At 45.9% G+C, this 14,599-nt stretch overlaps 1 protein-coding gene across 1 annotated transcript in view; it reads left to right on the top strand.

The window, feature by feature from the left end:
* Positions 1–14,599, top strand: part of Gucy2c (guanylate cyclase 2C) — an 80,603-nt gene that overhangs the window by 52,077 nt on the left and 13,927 nt on the right. The window contains exons 16-21 of the mRNA NM_013170.1: positions 1,785–1,871; positions 3,009–3,141; positions 5,007–5,144; positions 5,936–6,024; positions 9,485–9,576; positions 12,408–12,566. Coding sequence (NP_037302.1) covers positions 1,785–1,871; positions 3,009–3,141; positions 5,007–5,144; positions 5,936–6,024; positions 9,485–9,576; positions 12,408–12,566 — 698 coding nt within the window. The remainder of the gene's footprint in view (positions 1–1,784; positions 1,872–3,008; positions 3,142–5,006; positions 5,145–5,935; positions 6,025–9,484; positions 9,577–12,407; positions 12,567–14,599) is intronic.

Raw genomic sequence — 14,599 nt, 5'->3', positions numbered from 1 at the left:
GGGAATAGCGCACAAGCCTACAAATACAATTTTATAGAACAGGGTCATGTGCTTTCTATGAATATGCATTTAAGAATAAGAAAGGAAATACCAAAACGAGAGACTAGATGCAACCAGCGGCTGTTTTCTTTTCTACCTTTTGATACACCACAGATTTTGTTCACATTTTATAAAAGATACCTGTATACTTTTTGTATTCAAAACAGAATTGCGCTGGAGGTGAGAACAGGCAGGGGTGGGCAAGACTCCAGCCAGTTTTTCCCCCTAAAATAAGAACAATTGTTATCACTTAATATTCTGCTCCGGGTTATACTGAAAACAGTTGCTTGCTGGTTTAATGAAACCTTGTATCTTTATAAGAACCACCCTAATGTTAGATTAGTTCAAGGCCTAGCTCCTCCAGTTCCTAGGAACGCCAAGAGCTCTCTTAAGGGCAGAGATCTTAGCAGACTTAAAGAAAGCCCAGAGCAATTAAGCCAATTGACGTAATTAACACAGGGTGGAGCCATGAGCCTAAAGTCGGAATTCCCAGGAGCAACTCCCTGCTTAAAAACATGAGTCCAGTCACCAGCTCTCTAGAGGCAGAAGCGAAAGAACCACAACTTCAAGGCCTCACGGGGTTCTGCCTATGTGCTGTGTGCCAGCTACACAGGGACCTTCCGGTCTTGTGGACTATCAAGGGAGAGCCTGCCTCCGAACAAGCTGTTTAAAACATATAGAAAACAAACACATCTACCCAGTCTTCGTGAGCTGGAGTAGGTAGGGCAGATGCTTTTCAATCAGACTCCTCAAAGCCAGTCTCCAGGCAGTGGGCTGAAAACAGTTGCTTACTGGTTTAATGAAACCTTGTATCTTTATAAGAACCACCCTAATGTTAGTGTTGGGCTGTCCACCCAATGCCTGTCTTGTTTGCTTGGAGGTTTTGAAACAGGGTCTCATGTAGCCCAGGCTGGCCTCAAACTGCCAATGTAGTCCAGGCTGCCCTTGAAGTTCTGGTCTTCCTGCCTCCACCTCCTAAGTACAGTACACATTCAATAATGGTTGTGTTTCTTGTTTATGAATTTTCTGTACAGTTTGCTTTATCATTGTATCAGGTTACCATACTGTAGCCGGCAACGTGATACATCTCATATCTCTTTTACTTTTTTCCTTCCTGTCTTTCTTTTCCTTTTTCTTTCTTCACACAGGGTCTCAGGACACAAGGTGACCTCAAACTGGTAGAAATTCTCTTGTTTAAGACTACTGAGTGGTTTTGAATTGTCTTGTTTCTTTTGGGCCTGGGAGCAAGACCTTGGGAGGAAACAAAGAAAGAGAGAGACAGAGACACAGAGACACAGAGACAGAGGCAGAGACAGCGAAAGTGTGTGTCTGTGTCTGTGTCTGTGTCTGTGTCTGTGTCTGTGTCTGTGTCTGTGTCTGTGTCTGTGTCTGTGTCTGTGTCTGTGTGTGTCTGTATCAGAGTGTAGGGGAGAATACCATTCTGCACTAAAGCACATCTGTGGTTTACCGGTTTTGTGTCCTGTTGCCTGGACTTTGGAGGTCTCTGGCTCTAGGTTTGTGTGAGGACATCACACAGTAAAATCGCCTACCATGCTTCTCAGACTGTACCTCTGTCTGACAATCCATGATGGGAGGTGATCATAAAAGGAGGGTGGCAGCGTCCCAGTTTGTTCCCGACGTGGCAGCCTCCTGAGTGGATAACTGGGCTCACAATCTTTCCACGATGGCTTCCTCTGCAGCATGTCACCTCTCTCCTTATGCGTGTGTTTCTCTCCCCTGTTCAGGAAGTGTTAAATGACACGATTTCCTACCCTGATGGCACGTTCATGGATTGGGAGTTTAAGATCTCTGTCTTAAATGACATTGCTAAGGTAAGAGACACGTGGGCACAGGAACATTCATGAGAATGAAAGTGAGTGTAACAAGCTCCCAGCCGCCATCCACGCTGGTGTCCTCCGTACGACGGCAGCCATGGTAGATGTGTCATATGCAGGACTTGACTAGGTAACGTGTGTACTCACATGTCCTCGTAGAGTTTTACAAATAAAATACCGTATGAAATAACTTACCAATCTGCTAGATTTCAGGGAGTGATTGAGTCACTTCCTTCATAAATGTAAGGTAGTCTTGTCACTGTTTTTGGAGCAAGGTGGCAGAGGGCTAGAGACAAGTATATGTTCATTGCCCAAATAAGCAGGAAGTGAAAGTTGCTCAGTGGGTAAGATGGCTCAGTGGGTAAAGTGTTTGCTGCTCAAACATGAAGAATTCAGTTCAAATCCCCAAACCCACATTTAAAAAAGAAAAGTATCAGGACTGGTGGCACATGTAATTCCGGAGCTGGGGCAGAAGAAACAGATTCTCCTGGTTCACTGACCTGATCAGCCTACCTAACCGGCAAGCTCTGTTTCCAGTGAAAAGCTCTGTCTCAAAACCCAAGGTGGGGGCTTTCCAGATGGCTTCGTGGGTGAAACCACACAAGCCTGACCGTGTGAGTGAATCCCCAGAAACCACAGCAGGGAAAGGACCAGCTCTTGAACGTTGTCCTCTGACTCCACGTGTCCCGTGGCGTGCACGCACTCATGATGTATGTGGTATGCACACACGTGCGTCAAACACATAAGAGCAATAACAAAAACGAATTTAATTGAGAAAAAAAATAACAAGGCAGATGGAACCCAAGTAACAACACAGCCAGAGGCTGACCTCTGACCTTCCCACCCACCCGCACGCCCAGTCACAGAGCCCCATCTTGTGTGGCACACAGCTACTCGGCCGCAGTTTGCACTCAACTTCCTTTTTCTTCCTGTCATAGAGCTATGCCTCCCAAGCGCTGAGCTTTTCACGGCACCTTTAAAGCAAGGTTCACCACACTGAATTTGAAATTGGACTGTACGGCCACACGTGCAGAGAAATAGATTCAAAATGCCACTCCTCTCTTGCAATCGGTCACTCAGCCAAAGCGTATGACATCTCTTTGTTTTCCCACCGTCTGAAAAAAAAAATTACAGGGGATGTCCTATCTGCACTCCAGTAAGATTGAAGTCCACGGGCGTCTGAAGTCCACCAACTGCGTGGTGGACAGTCGCATGGTGGTGAAGATCACTGATTTTGGGTGCAATTCCATCCTGCCTCCAAAGAAAGGTCTGTGCCACTTTTACTTGAATTTCTTTCTCCCCCCACCTCTTTGTTTTTGTTTTTGTTATTTAGTTGGGTTTTGTTGTTTTTTTTTAATTATTATTTTTATTTCACTTACATAGAAAGTTCAGGAAATGATGGGGAGATAGGCAACACTAACTCTTTCTCCAGCACACCAACGAAGGTTTTATTTTCTTTTAGTAAATGTATTTATTTTATGTTACGGGTATGAGTGTTTTGCTTACATGCGTGTCTGTGTAGTGTGTGCACGCAGTGCCCACAGAGGCCAGAAAAGGGCATCAGACGCCCTGGGCCTAGGGTTACAGATGGTTGTGAGCCGCCCTGTAGACCCTGGGAGCTAAAGTCAGGTGCTCTGTAGGAACAGAAGATGCTCTTAACCGCCGAGCCATCTCTCCAGCCCCTCAACGGATGCTCTTTGAGTTAAACAGGTGTCTTCCACAGACGTTGTTCTCAATATTCAGCTCCGTCTCTTGAGATAAATGAAAAAAGCAGAAGGAACTTGCAGACTTGTAGAAACTAGGCCGGAAGAGCCCACAGGACCATCTAACTGAACTCTGTAGGAGATGGGTCCCAGGTGGGAGTTTTGCTCAGGAAGATGGAGGACAGAGCAGGAAACCCTGTTCCCGTACAGACATTACTATTCACTTATCTGTGGTGACAAGATTCATATACGTACATATGTGTACATGCGTGTGCACATACAACCTGAGAACTACAGCCTCATTGTTCTTCAGGATTGTGGGAAGGGTCCAGAAGAGGAGTGTGAAGTCACACAGGTGTGTGGAGGGCAAGCACATCAGCATTCCCCTTCAGCCTTTATTATAAGTTACAGCTAGGCCACCTCCGAAATCTAAGACTCATGTTGTCTCGACATATGACCTCGCTCCAAAAATGAAGCTCTTACTTCCAGTTCTGTTTAACAGTTCTTTGAGTTTTATTCACACACACACACACACACACACACACACACACACACACACACAATGTCTATGTATGCATATACATATGTGTATACACACATACACACATGTCTATGTGTATATATACATATGTGTACACACACGCACAATGTCTATGTGTATATATATATGTGTGTATACACACATGTCAATGTATGTATATACATGTGTATACACACATACACATGTCTATGTGTATATATACATACGTATACACACATGTCTATGTGTATATATACATATGTGTACACACACACATATTTCTACCTCGATTTCTCCAGCCCTGTTAACATGTTAACATGATAATGAACTAAACACAGACAGTTCTTTTTGTATTCTTTTCAGCATGTATATGTGTACGCATTGTGCTTGCATGTGCGATGAGGGCAGTATTTACATGTGTGTGTGCACACGTGCATGCTTGTGCTCCTTGGTTCAGAAGCCTGAGGCTGTGTCAGGCGCCTTTCTCAAACACACTTCACATTATTCATACAGGGAGTCTCACTACTAAATCCTGAACTTGTTCACAAGGCCATCCTGACCAGCCGGCTTCCTCTGGGAAATCCGTTTCCGCCTTCTAAGCACTGGAGTGGCAGACAGGCACCACGCCCACCCAGTGTTCAGATGGGTTCTGGGGTATCCAACCTCGGGTCCTCACATGTGCATAGTGCTTTCCTCTCAAGCCCCAGTGAGTTCTCCTAGAAGACCTGCTGGGTGCCAAACTGACTTATAAAGCAAAAGAACGAAACTTCTGATCAGACAATCTACATCCCAGCCCCCTTAGCATTGTCTAACTGGATCTACCGATCTCGGACGTCTGTTACCTGAACTTTCAGCCCAAGTAGAGCCGCCCCCCACTCCAACTTTGTCCTGTTGCTATCTTGTGCACAGACCTGTGGACTGCCCCCGAGCACCTGCGCCAAGCTACTATCTCTCAGAAAGGAGACGTGTACAGCTTCAGCATCATTGCCCAGGAGATCATCCTCCGCAAGGAAACTTTCTACACGCTGAGCTGCCGGGATCAGAATGGTGAGTCAGACCTGCCCCAGCCCGGTACGGAGCCAGCCATCTGCACTCAGGACCCGCTGAGACCCAGATCTCTGGTCCCACAGCCCGTCAGGGCCTCCTCTGAGTTGAGCATTCTATGTGAGGATTGCAAAGGCTTGGTGTTAGAGCTCAGTCAGGTGCCATTATCACCCATATCAGGGTTAAAGGATCTTCCTTCACTTGGTGGTCCACACCATTTGGAAAGTGGATGCAGGAAAATCGGGAGTTCAAGGCCATGCTCAGCTTCCTAACCACTTCAAAGCCAGCCTGGCCCCCACGAGACTCTGTCAAAAGAGCAAACACAGTAAGAGTCTTCCCTGCACCCCAGTTCTCCTCTTGACCCCAGAAAGTGAGGCTAGCAAGGCTGCGCGTGCACTCCATTCTTCTGGTTTTTCGTTACTTCTCATTGAAGGAAAACACTTTGTTCCATTCGGCTGGTCTTCACTTTCTGAGCTTACTGTGCACTAACTTACAACTGTCTAGGAGGTCAGCTTGGTGAATCTGGGAGTCAGGAGATGGAGAGGGACCAGGGGAGCCTGAGGAAGGCAGTGGTAGAATCTGAGAATCCTTTAGAATCCAGCGTTAGTTGCCTACCACAAGGCTGCTCCCGGTTGTAAGTGGGGGAAGACTCCTCCCATCTCACTCACAACTGTAGACAGGCTCCCCCGCTCTTCTTGGACTGGAGGGTCATGAAAGGGTGAACCAACTCGGACTGTGCCAAACCATCCTGACTGGGGGGTCTTCTCATAGTGTAATTGTTCTTATCCAATCAGAGAAGATTTTCAGAGTGGAAAATTCCTATGGGACGAAACCCTTCCGCCCAGATCTCTTCCTGGAAACCGCAGATGAGAAGGAGCTGGAGGTCAGTCGGTCTTCCCAGTCTTCTGTGTCCTGTCCGCTCTGAAGCTGTACCACACACTCGAAACACAGACGTGTACTCACAGAGAGCTCTGAAAGCTCTACGGGGCCTCCGGGTTCTTTGGGGGTGGCCCATTTCTCCTCCGAGAGCTTCTGGTGGCTTTTCTTGGTTTGAAGTCCTCCATTCTAAGCACTGCCTTGAGTCACCACCTCTTGCCTCTCTGTCTCACTTCTAATTCTTCTTCTGATTAGAATATGAGTGACTCCGTGTGGACCTGCCCAGGTAACCCCGAACAATTGCCCTCGCTCAAGATTTTCCAGTAATCCTATCTGAAAAGGCCAAATACAATCACCCCTTTTGTTTGATAGGCTCCGTGTGTGTGTGTGTGTGTGTGTGTGTGTGTGTGTGTGTGTGTTTTCAGTTACTAGAAACCACCGGGGTCCAAAATTACTAAATGGAAAACTCCAGAATAAACAATTTATAAATTTCAAATTGTTCAGCATGATAAAACTTCGTGCCGTTTTTCTCCGTTCTATTGAGACAGAAGCCATCCCTGTATCTGACAAGTCCGCCCTGTGTATTCTCCCCTCCCATTAGTCTCTCAGTGGACACCTAGGTTCAAAGATTTACAGCAGAATGGTGAGTTCAAGTAACCTCATTACCTAATAACAGCTCTCACGTGCCTTGCAGTGATGGGGAAATATAATATATTACTGTAGTTGTTTTACTTATCACTGGTTATTATTATAACTTATAGACTCCCTCTAATGGTGAGTATGTGCCGAGCTCTGGACTCTCCCCACTTGAAACTCTCTACTGGGAGCATGGGAATCATCTCTGCCAGGCAAGGAGGGACTGCTCCTTGGTGACAGTCATAGGACACAGGGATCTGTGACCAGGTGTTCTCGCCCCTCCCCCAAGCTCTACTCCTCCCTCAGCTCAGGGCCAAGCTGCTGGTACAACACACATCACAGTCTACACTTTTGAGAGCAATGTATATGTGGTGTACGTGCTAGCCTTACAGTTACTTCTATAGGTTTAAAAAGAAATGCTAGCCAGCTATGGTCTATACATCTTCCGTCCCGGCACGAGGAAGGTAGAGGGAAGATTATCAGGTCTCAGGGTCCAGCCTCAGGTACATGAGACACTGTCTCATTTACAAAAACAGCAAACCCTCTCTGTACAGATAAGGAGCTGAGGGTAATATTCTGATTCAACCAATTTAATAGCTGGTACTAAAAGTGTGTTTTGTTTAAAAATTCTACTTTAATTTTCCTAAGCTAGGTGTGGTGGCACGTGCCTGCAATCCCTGTACTCGAGGGGTAGAGACAGGACAGTCGGTAATTCAATGTCATCCTCCACTACATAAAGAGCTAGAGGCTAACCTGGGCTACATGAGACCTTGTATCAAAGAAAGAAAGAAAGAAAGAAAGAAAGAAAGAAAGAAAGAAAGAAAGAAAGAGAGAGAGAAAGAAAGAGAGAGAGAAAGAAAGAAAGAGAGAAAGAAAGAAAGAAAGGAAGAAAGAAAGAAAGATGGTAGATAGATGGTAGATAGATAGATGAAAAGAAGAGAAGCATGCTTCATTTTAGAAACCCAGAGGAAACATTTAAACAATCCTTCAAGAGAACCTTTAGAAGTCAGACATGGTGACTCATACCTATAATCCCAGCAATGGGGAGGCTGGGGCAGGAGGACTTCAAGCTTGAAGACTGTGTGGGTTATACAGTGAGCCTCATTGTAAATTAAAGAAAGCATAGGAGAGAGAAGAGGATGAAAGGAAGAAATGGAGGATAGCATTGACAGAGAACAGAGGGCACGGGAGAGGGGGTGGGAGGGTACATGATAAGGCCCCGAGCCGCCGAGATAAATGCTTCCTCCACTGTTTCTCATCACTCCCCTTTCTCCTGTTCTTCTGGAGTCCTCCCACACCTCCCTCCGGTCATCCCCCATAAGAAGAGAAAAATTCCAGGCTCCTCCAACCTTCCAAATCCTTGCCTGCTAGAGTTCCTTACCATCAAGTGGTGTGACATTTGTGTGTAGCCTGTCTACAACCTTCAGGATGCCTTAAATCACCTCTAAGTTACCTATGATTTATACGATAAACCCTATGAAGACTTACTGTCATGTCGTAGAATATTGAATGTGGCCGGTACAGACTTAGTTTTTTCCCTGAACCTTTTCAACCTGCAGTTAATGAGGTCTACACCACGGAAGGACAGGGCTGATGGGTTATACAGACAGTTAAAGCCCTATTCACCAAAGCAGTATCCACAATTCATCTCTGTGGCTGAATGATTCTGCAGCTGGAAACTAGGCAAAGAACTCATGCCCCAGCATCTGGTCCCAGTAGAAAACAAGCCTGAAACCAGGCCCTCCACAGTGCCCCTTTGCTCCTCGGAGGTGCAGCCCATGCCGAGGCAGGGGCACCACCCAGAGGCTGGATAAACAGAGGCAGCTGTGGCCTTACTTCCCGCCAGGAACCATTCGAACAAAATCCAAGGAGAGGGATCCTGTACTGAACCATTCATCACCTTGTTTCCAACCCCGGTGACAAGCAGACTTTGTTTAAATTAATGGTGTCAACTTCCCTTGTGGATCAAGTCACAAATATGGTGGCAGTGAAGATAAGAGTTCCTTCTACGTCCTCTTCCTCTCCCCTCCCTTTTCTCTGAGCCACTTCTCCATTACAGCCGCGCACCCCTGTCCTGTGGGACACTTAAAACCTAAGTACAAATGCCTTTTGCCCATGCAAAATTTAGAACACACGTATGTGTTCACAATCACTTAATGCCTTGGGGCGGGGTCTGAATATAAGAGGTTTCCTGTGTGGTCCGCAGGGGAGTGACTCCCAGCTGCAGTTGAGATTAACAAACCATCGACCTTTGTTCTTAGTAGACCCACTTGCTTCGTTTCTGTTGAGACACGTTAGTTTTATTATAGTGTGTGTGTGTGTGTGTGTGTGTGTGTGTGTGTGTGTGTGTGTGTGTGTGAGAGAGAGAGAGAGAGAGAGAGAGAGAGAGAGAGAGAGAGAGACCTTAACCTGCTAAAGGCATCTCGCCAGCCCGAACCTCATTATTTTTTACCCTCCCTGACACATAAACATCACATGTTCCTGTGGAGCCTTTCATCTCTCCCATGAGTCCAGCCTCATTCAAACTGTTACCACATCTTAAGGATCGGCACTCCAAAGACTGACGGGGTGTGGTAATGTAGGTGGCAGAGTCTACACCATGAAAGGGAGAGAGCTGGAGACTGGTTCTCACGGTCATCGTGGCAGAACCTTGTGAAATATCCCCCGCCTTGATCATGCCCTTCAAGAAGGACAGAATGAGGATCCGGAGTTTAGCATTCTCCCTACCCCACCGCACCCGAGCTAAGCCCCGCCTACTTTGTCTCTGCGGGTCTAATAAGCCCCGCCCCTCTTTGCAGATCTACTAAGCCCCACCCACTTTGTCTCTGCAGGTCTATCTATTGGTCAAAAGCTGTTGGGAGGAGGATCCAGAAAAGAGACCAGATTTCAAGAAAATCGAGAGCACACTAGCCAAGATATTTGGGTATTGCTGACCTTTTTACTTTTCCTCCTAATGTTGGATTCTTTAACGATGGTTGGATAGCTGATATTTAGTGCTACCGAGGAATGAAAATGTTTGTGCCAACAAAATTCTCGGGTCACATAGAATTCAAATGTCACATAGAATTCAAATGATTCAGAGATAAAAAGACCACTTCTCAGGGGCATGCTCTCCTATAAAGTTAAACACTCAAGGACAAAATACATCATAATATAGCATACATTTTATCATTGAAAATAGTTTCCAGGTTTTTAGTGACAGGGGGCTGGGAGTGGGAACAGTGCTTGGGATGTAAGTAAATAAGTAAATTAATTAATTTAATAAAATAAAATGCACACACATATTTAAAAAAATAGTTTCTAGAGGCAAAAAAGATGGTTCATCAGTTAAGACACAAACTGCTCTTGCACAGGCCCCAAGTTTGGTTTCTACAGCTCACATCAGGAGAGCCACAACTGCCTGGACTCCAGCTCCAAGGGACAGGATGCTTCTGGCTTCCCTGGGCCACTGCATTCAGGAGCACACGCACAGAGACATAAGCTAATAAGTCTGGAAAGGAGATACAGTTTCTAAGAGAACCTAAAAGTTGGGGTGCATGAGGAGGTAGAGAGGTTCTGGGAGGAATTAATGGAGAAGAAAATATGGTCAAAGACATTGTATGAAACAAATTGTAATTCAATGTATAATTTCCAGACCCTTCTGGAAGTCTAACCTGGGTCCTGGGATTCTATAATGCCCTGGGTAAAATTGTTTTTTACATTTCATTTATTTTACATATGTGGGTGTTTTTCTCAAATGTATGTCTGTGTGTCGTGTGCATGCAGTGCTCTCAGAGGCCAGAAATGGCATCTGATGCTGGGATCGAAATTACAGACGGTTGTGAGCTGCCATGTGGGTGCTGGGAATCAAACCCAGGTCCTCTAGAAGGGCAGCCAGAGCCCTTAATCACTGAGCCATCTCTCCAGGCCCAGACAAGCAGTTCCTAACATTAGAAACTTCTTAATATTTTTAAGATCTAGTTTTTGTTTTTAATTATTTGTGTATGTGTGGATTTGTGCATGTATGGGCAGGCACCCAGATCCCCTAGATCTGAACTGGGATTGCAGGAGGCTGTGAGTCACCTGGTAAGTCCTAGGAGATGAGCTAGGGTACACTGATAAAGCAGAAGAGACTCTTAAGAACCATTTCTCCAGCCCCCAAGATCAGCAAGCTTTTAAAGGTCTCCAAAATCACCAGCCATGTCCCTAGATGCTTTACATTTGTTTTCTGAATCAAACAGAATTCATGTTGAAAATGGGTGTTACCCCCCATTATTCAGTGACACCGAATTCTAATGCTGTGTGCTTTTAGCTAATATACTACAGATGGGGGGAAGGGACACGGGCTGGAGTGCTGGGAGACCAAGCACCAAGGAAAGCATGATCCTGGCTTGCTGGGGACAGAGGGCAAATCACACACCCACTCTCTCTCTCACTCTCTCTCTCTCTCTCTCTCTCTCTCTCTCTCTCTCTCTCTCACACACACACACACACACACACACACACACACACACCACCACCACCACCACCACCACCACCATCACCACCACCACCATCACCACCACCACCATCACCACCACCTTACAGGCTACTAATTCCCTCACTCATGAAACTGGAGTAAGCTGGATGGCTTCTCTCCTTCCTTCTATTTCTGACTTTCTAGAGGTGTCATTAGGTCCTAAGATTCAGATACCTTTTGAGGTGAAAAGCCAAGGCAGAGAGGGAAGCTGAAATTGATGAGTCTGATTGGCAGAACTGTGTTCTGTTTGAATAGAGCAGGAGATAACAACAGATTCAATTCTTGCCTTTTCACTCCTTCCATGGCTGTCACTAAAGTCAGATAGGATTGTGCAGTATCAATGATAGGGACCCTCGTGGAGATCTCGGGCCCCTGATCTTTACCCTTGACTCTGGTGGGTCTCAAACATGGCTGCACATTTGAGATTCCCCAAGGAGCTTTAAGGAACACTGACACCTTAATTCTACCCTAGAGCATTTGATGTAACTGGTCTGAGGTGTAACTCAACACTGGGAGTTTTAATCGTTCCCTAGGTGACGAAGATTCACAGTTAAGATGGAGAAACTTTTAATTAGTTCCATTCATTTGGAAAAAATAATCTATCATCTCCCCTGTGCTCGCTCCTGTTCCCATTCTGCCTTACTAACCCTCGCTGGTGGGGTCTAGGAAGAATCCCTTGGAAGCTTGTTATAAAAATTCTCTCTTGGGACTGTTGAGTTGGCTTAACATGTCAACAAGACTAGCCACCTGAGTTCATACCCAGGCAGAGAGAGAGAGAGAGGGAGAGAGAGAGAGAGAGAGAGAGAGAGAGAGAGAGAGAGAGGCATAAACATAAAAACACATAGACACACACACAGAGACAAACATATAAACACAGCCACACAGAGACACAACCAGTCTCTTACGTACACACACACAGAGAGAGAGAGAGAGAGAGAGAGAGAGAGAGAGAGAGGATACACACACACACAAAGAGAGAGAGGCTTCACACACACACACACACACACACACACACACACACACCAAACATAGAAGCACACACACTCATATAAAGCCAGCCATCTCCTTCTAAGAGCAGCAGAAGTAGGAACTTGTCGATGATGTAATCCTGATGACAGAATGGCTGTGTTACCTCAGAGCTTTCCACCATGTCTTTATGTGCTATAAGCATTATCTTTAATATACACAACACCATGAGACCCCACACACCCCTTCCCTGTGATATGTAAAAATCCTTTGTCTGTTACCACTTGCAGCCTTTTTCATGACCAAAAAAATGAATCTTACATGGACACCTTGATCCGACGTCTACAGCTGTATTCTCGGAACCTGGAGCACCTGGTGGAGGAAAGGACTCAGCTGTACAAGGCCGAGAGGGACAGGGCTGACCACCTTAACTTTATGCTGCTCCCACGGTAAGGCAAGACTCCTACAAATATGGCTTCCCACGATTCCACAGCCAGGCACCTTGCTCCCAGCTGAAACCTTCAACATGTCTGCCTTCCTCTGTTGCTGGTTTTGTTCTGAATTTGGTTTGGGCTTTGGTTTGTTTGGGACAGTATAGGATGGTTTCCTTTTATAGACACTTCAGGGTTAAAGATGCTTACGCCTGAATGACTACAAAGAGCAAAGGAGCTCTTGTGACTCTGTTATGGACTGAGCAGAAGGCTGTGGGTTCTAATACCTCATTAAGCCTACATACGGCCTTCAGGCAAGTTGCCGCCTGTCTGTCCTCGGCCTCAGAATGGAAACCCAAGTCTGCCTGTGCTGTGTGAACTGTGAGGCTTTCGGGTATTAGGTGTTGGTGTCTCTGCTTTTCTTCTCGACATCACAAAGTCTAACTCATAAGAATTAGAAGGTGTCGGTGGGAGAGGAGGTGGGTGACAGTCACCAGGTCTCTTGCTACCAGGCTGTCTATGAGCGAACTTTGTGAAGAATGGTCAGGACGGAAGAGAAAGGACATTAATACTGAAATTCCCGAAGAGTTTAATGTTTTCTGAGCACTGTCATTTGAATAAGTTCCCAAGGAATGTTAAGATAAACAAGGAATCACGACATGATGGTTTGGCCTATGGCTTTGTACAAGCAAGAAGGAATGGTCTCTTCCCATTAAGGTGTGGTAAGCTGTTAATTGAGTCTAAGGATAATCTAGGTAGTCTGGCTCCAGTAAAATCATGGAAACAGAACTCAGTGAGACCTGACTTCAAAGCTTGTTTCTACTAACTACTATCAGTGAACAGTCTTCGACAGGAGACCTAAGTGATCCAGCCTCTCTCCCATCTTCCTTCAGTATCTCATGTGGCAGATAGGAGACCAACACTTGCCTGTGACATTACATTCATGCTGGGGTATACACAGTAACTGTGGCTTCTCGAGTTCTTCTACTGCTTCCTCAATCCCTCTCAGATCCACCACCCCCCCCATACTAATGACTGTTTTCCAAATAAAAAGTAATTTCTTCTCTATAAACCTGGGCAAAGAGGTAGGGGACACACGCATGTCCCATTCAGTCCCCGGGACTAGGAAAAGCCTAATCCAGACCATGAACCTTCCGACTCACACGCACCAACTGGGAGAGCCTTCTGGACCGACACTACAGCTGCCCGCTCTATGTCAGAGAGGGCGTGTGTTGTCTGAGCCACATAAACTCTCTGTATTGTGCAGAATTCTTTGCCTGGACAGTACGGCCCTGTTGACAAACAATGCCGTGAATGCTCAATGGTTGTCCCAGGGTTTCACCATTGGAGGTTTTAGACAACAGTGTCATGTCAGTGGGTTGGAATAGCTACCTCCACAAGTCAAGTTCTCTCAAGCTTGTTCATCATGCCACTTTGACCACTAGATGGCAACTTTTAGAAAGATTTCTCTCTCTCTCTCTCTCTCTCTCTCTCTCTCTCTCTCTCTCTCTCTCTGTGTGTGTGTGTGTGTGTGTGTGTGTGTGTGTGTGTGTGTGTGTATGAGCAAACATGCCTGTATACATCGCCCATGCAGGCCAGTGCCCGCCATCAGATCTGCAGACTTAGAGCTCTATGTGAGCTTCCTGATATGGGATCTGGGGATGAAATTCAGGTCCTCTGGAAAAAGCAGCAAGAATTCTTAATGACTGAACCCTCTCTCCTGCCCCAGTGGCAAACAATTTTGCTCGGTGGTTGAAGCCACACTTTATTATAACTCTGGAAAATGTATTTTATCCTTAGAGAAAACTTCACGTTTTCATTAAGTGGCCGCTGTCCAGAAGGACCTGAAAGCAGCCTGTACAGCAATGCTGACCAGCGCGTGGGAACCACGCCATTTCAGCATTTACTGAACAGTACCTGGGAGGCTAGGAAAACGTAAATGGGTTTTCCTCTTGTGAAAAAACCAAGACATCTAATTTATATTTGAATTCTGTAACAGCAGCAACCCAATACTCGCCACCCGAAGTTCTCTTTCTTTCTCTTAACTGTAA

Source organism: Rattus norvegicus, chromosome 4, assembly GCF_021556685.1.
Source record: "Rattus norvegicus strain SHRSP/BbbUtx chromosome 4, alternate assembly SHRSP_T2T, whole genome shotgun sequence".
Taxonomy (NCBI): Eukaryota; Metazoa; Chordata; class Mammalia; order Rodentia; family Muridae; genus Rattus; species Rattus norvegicus.
Note: the sequence above shows the minus strand (reverse complement) of the source record. Positions and strands in the feature narration are given on the sequence as shown.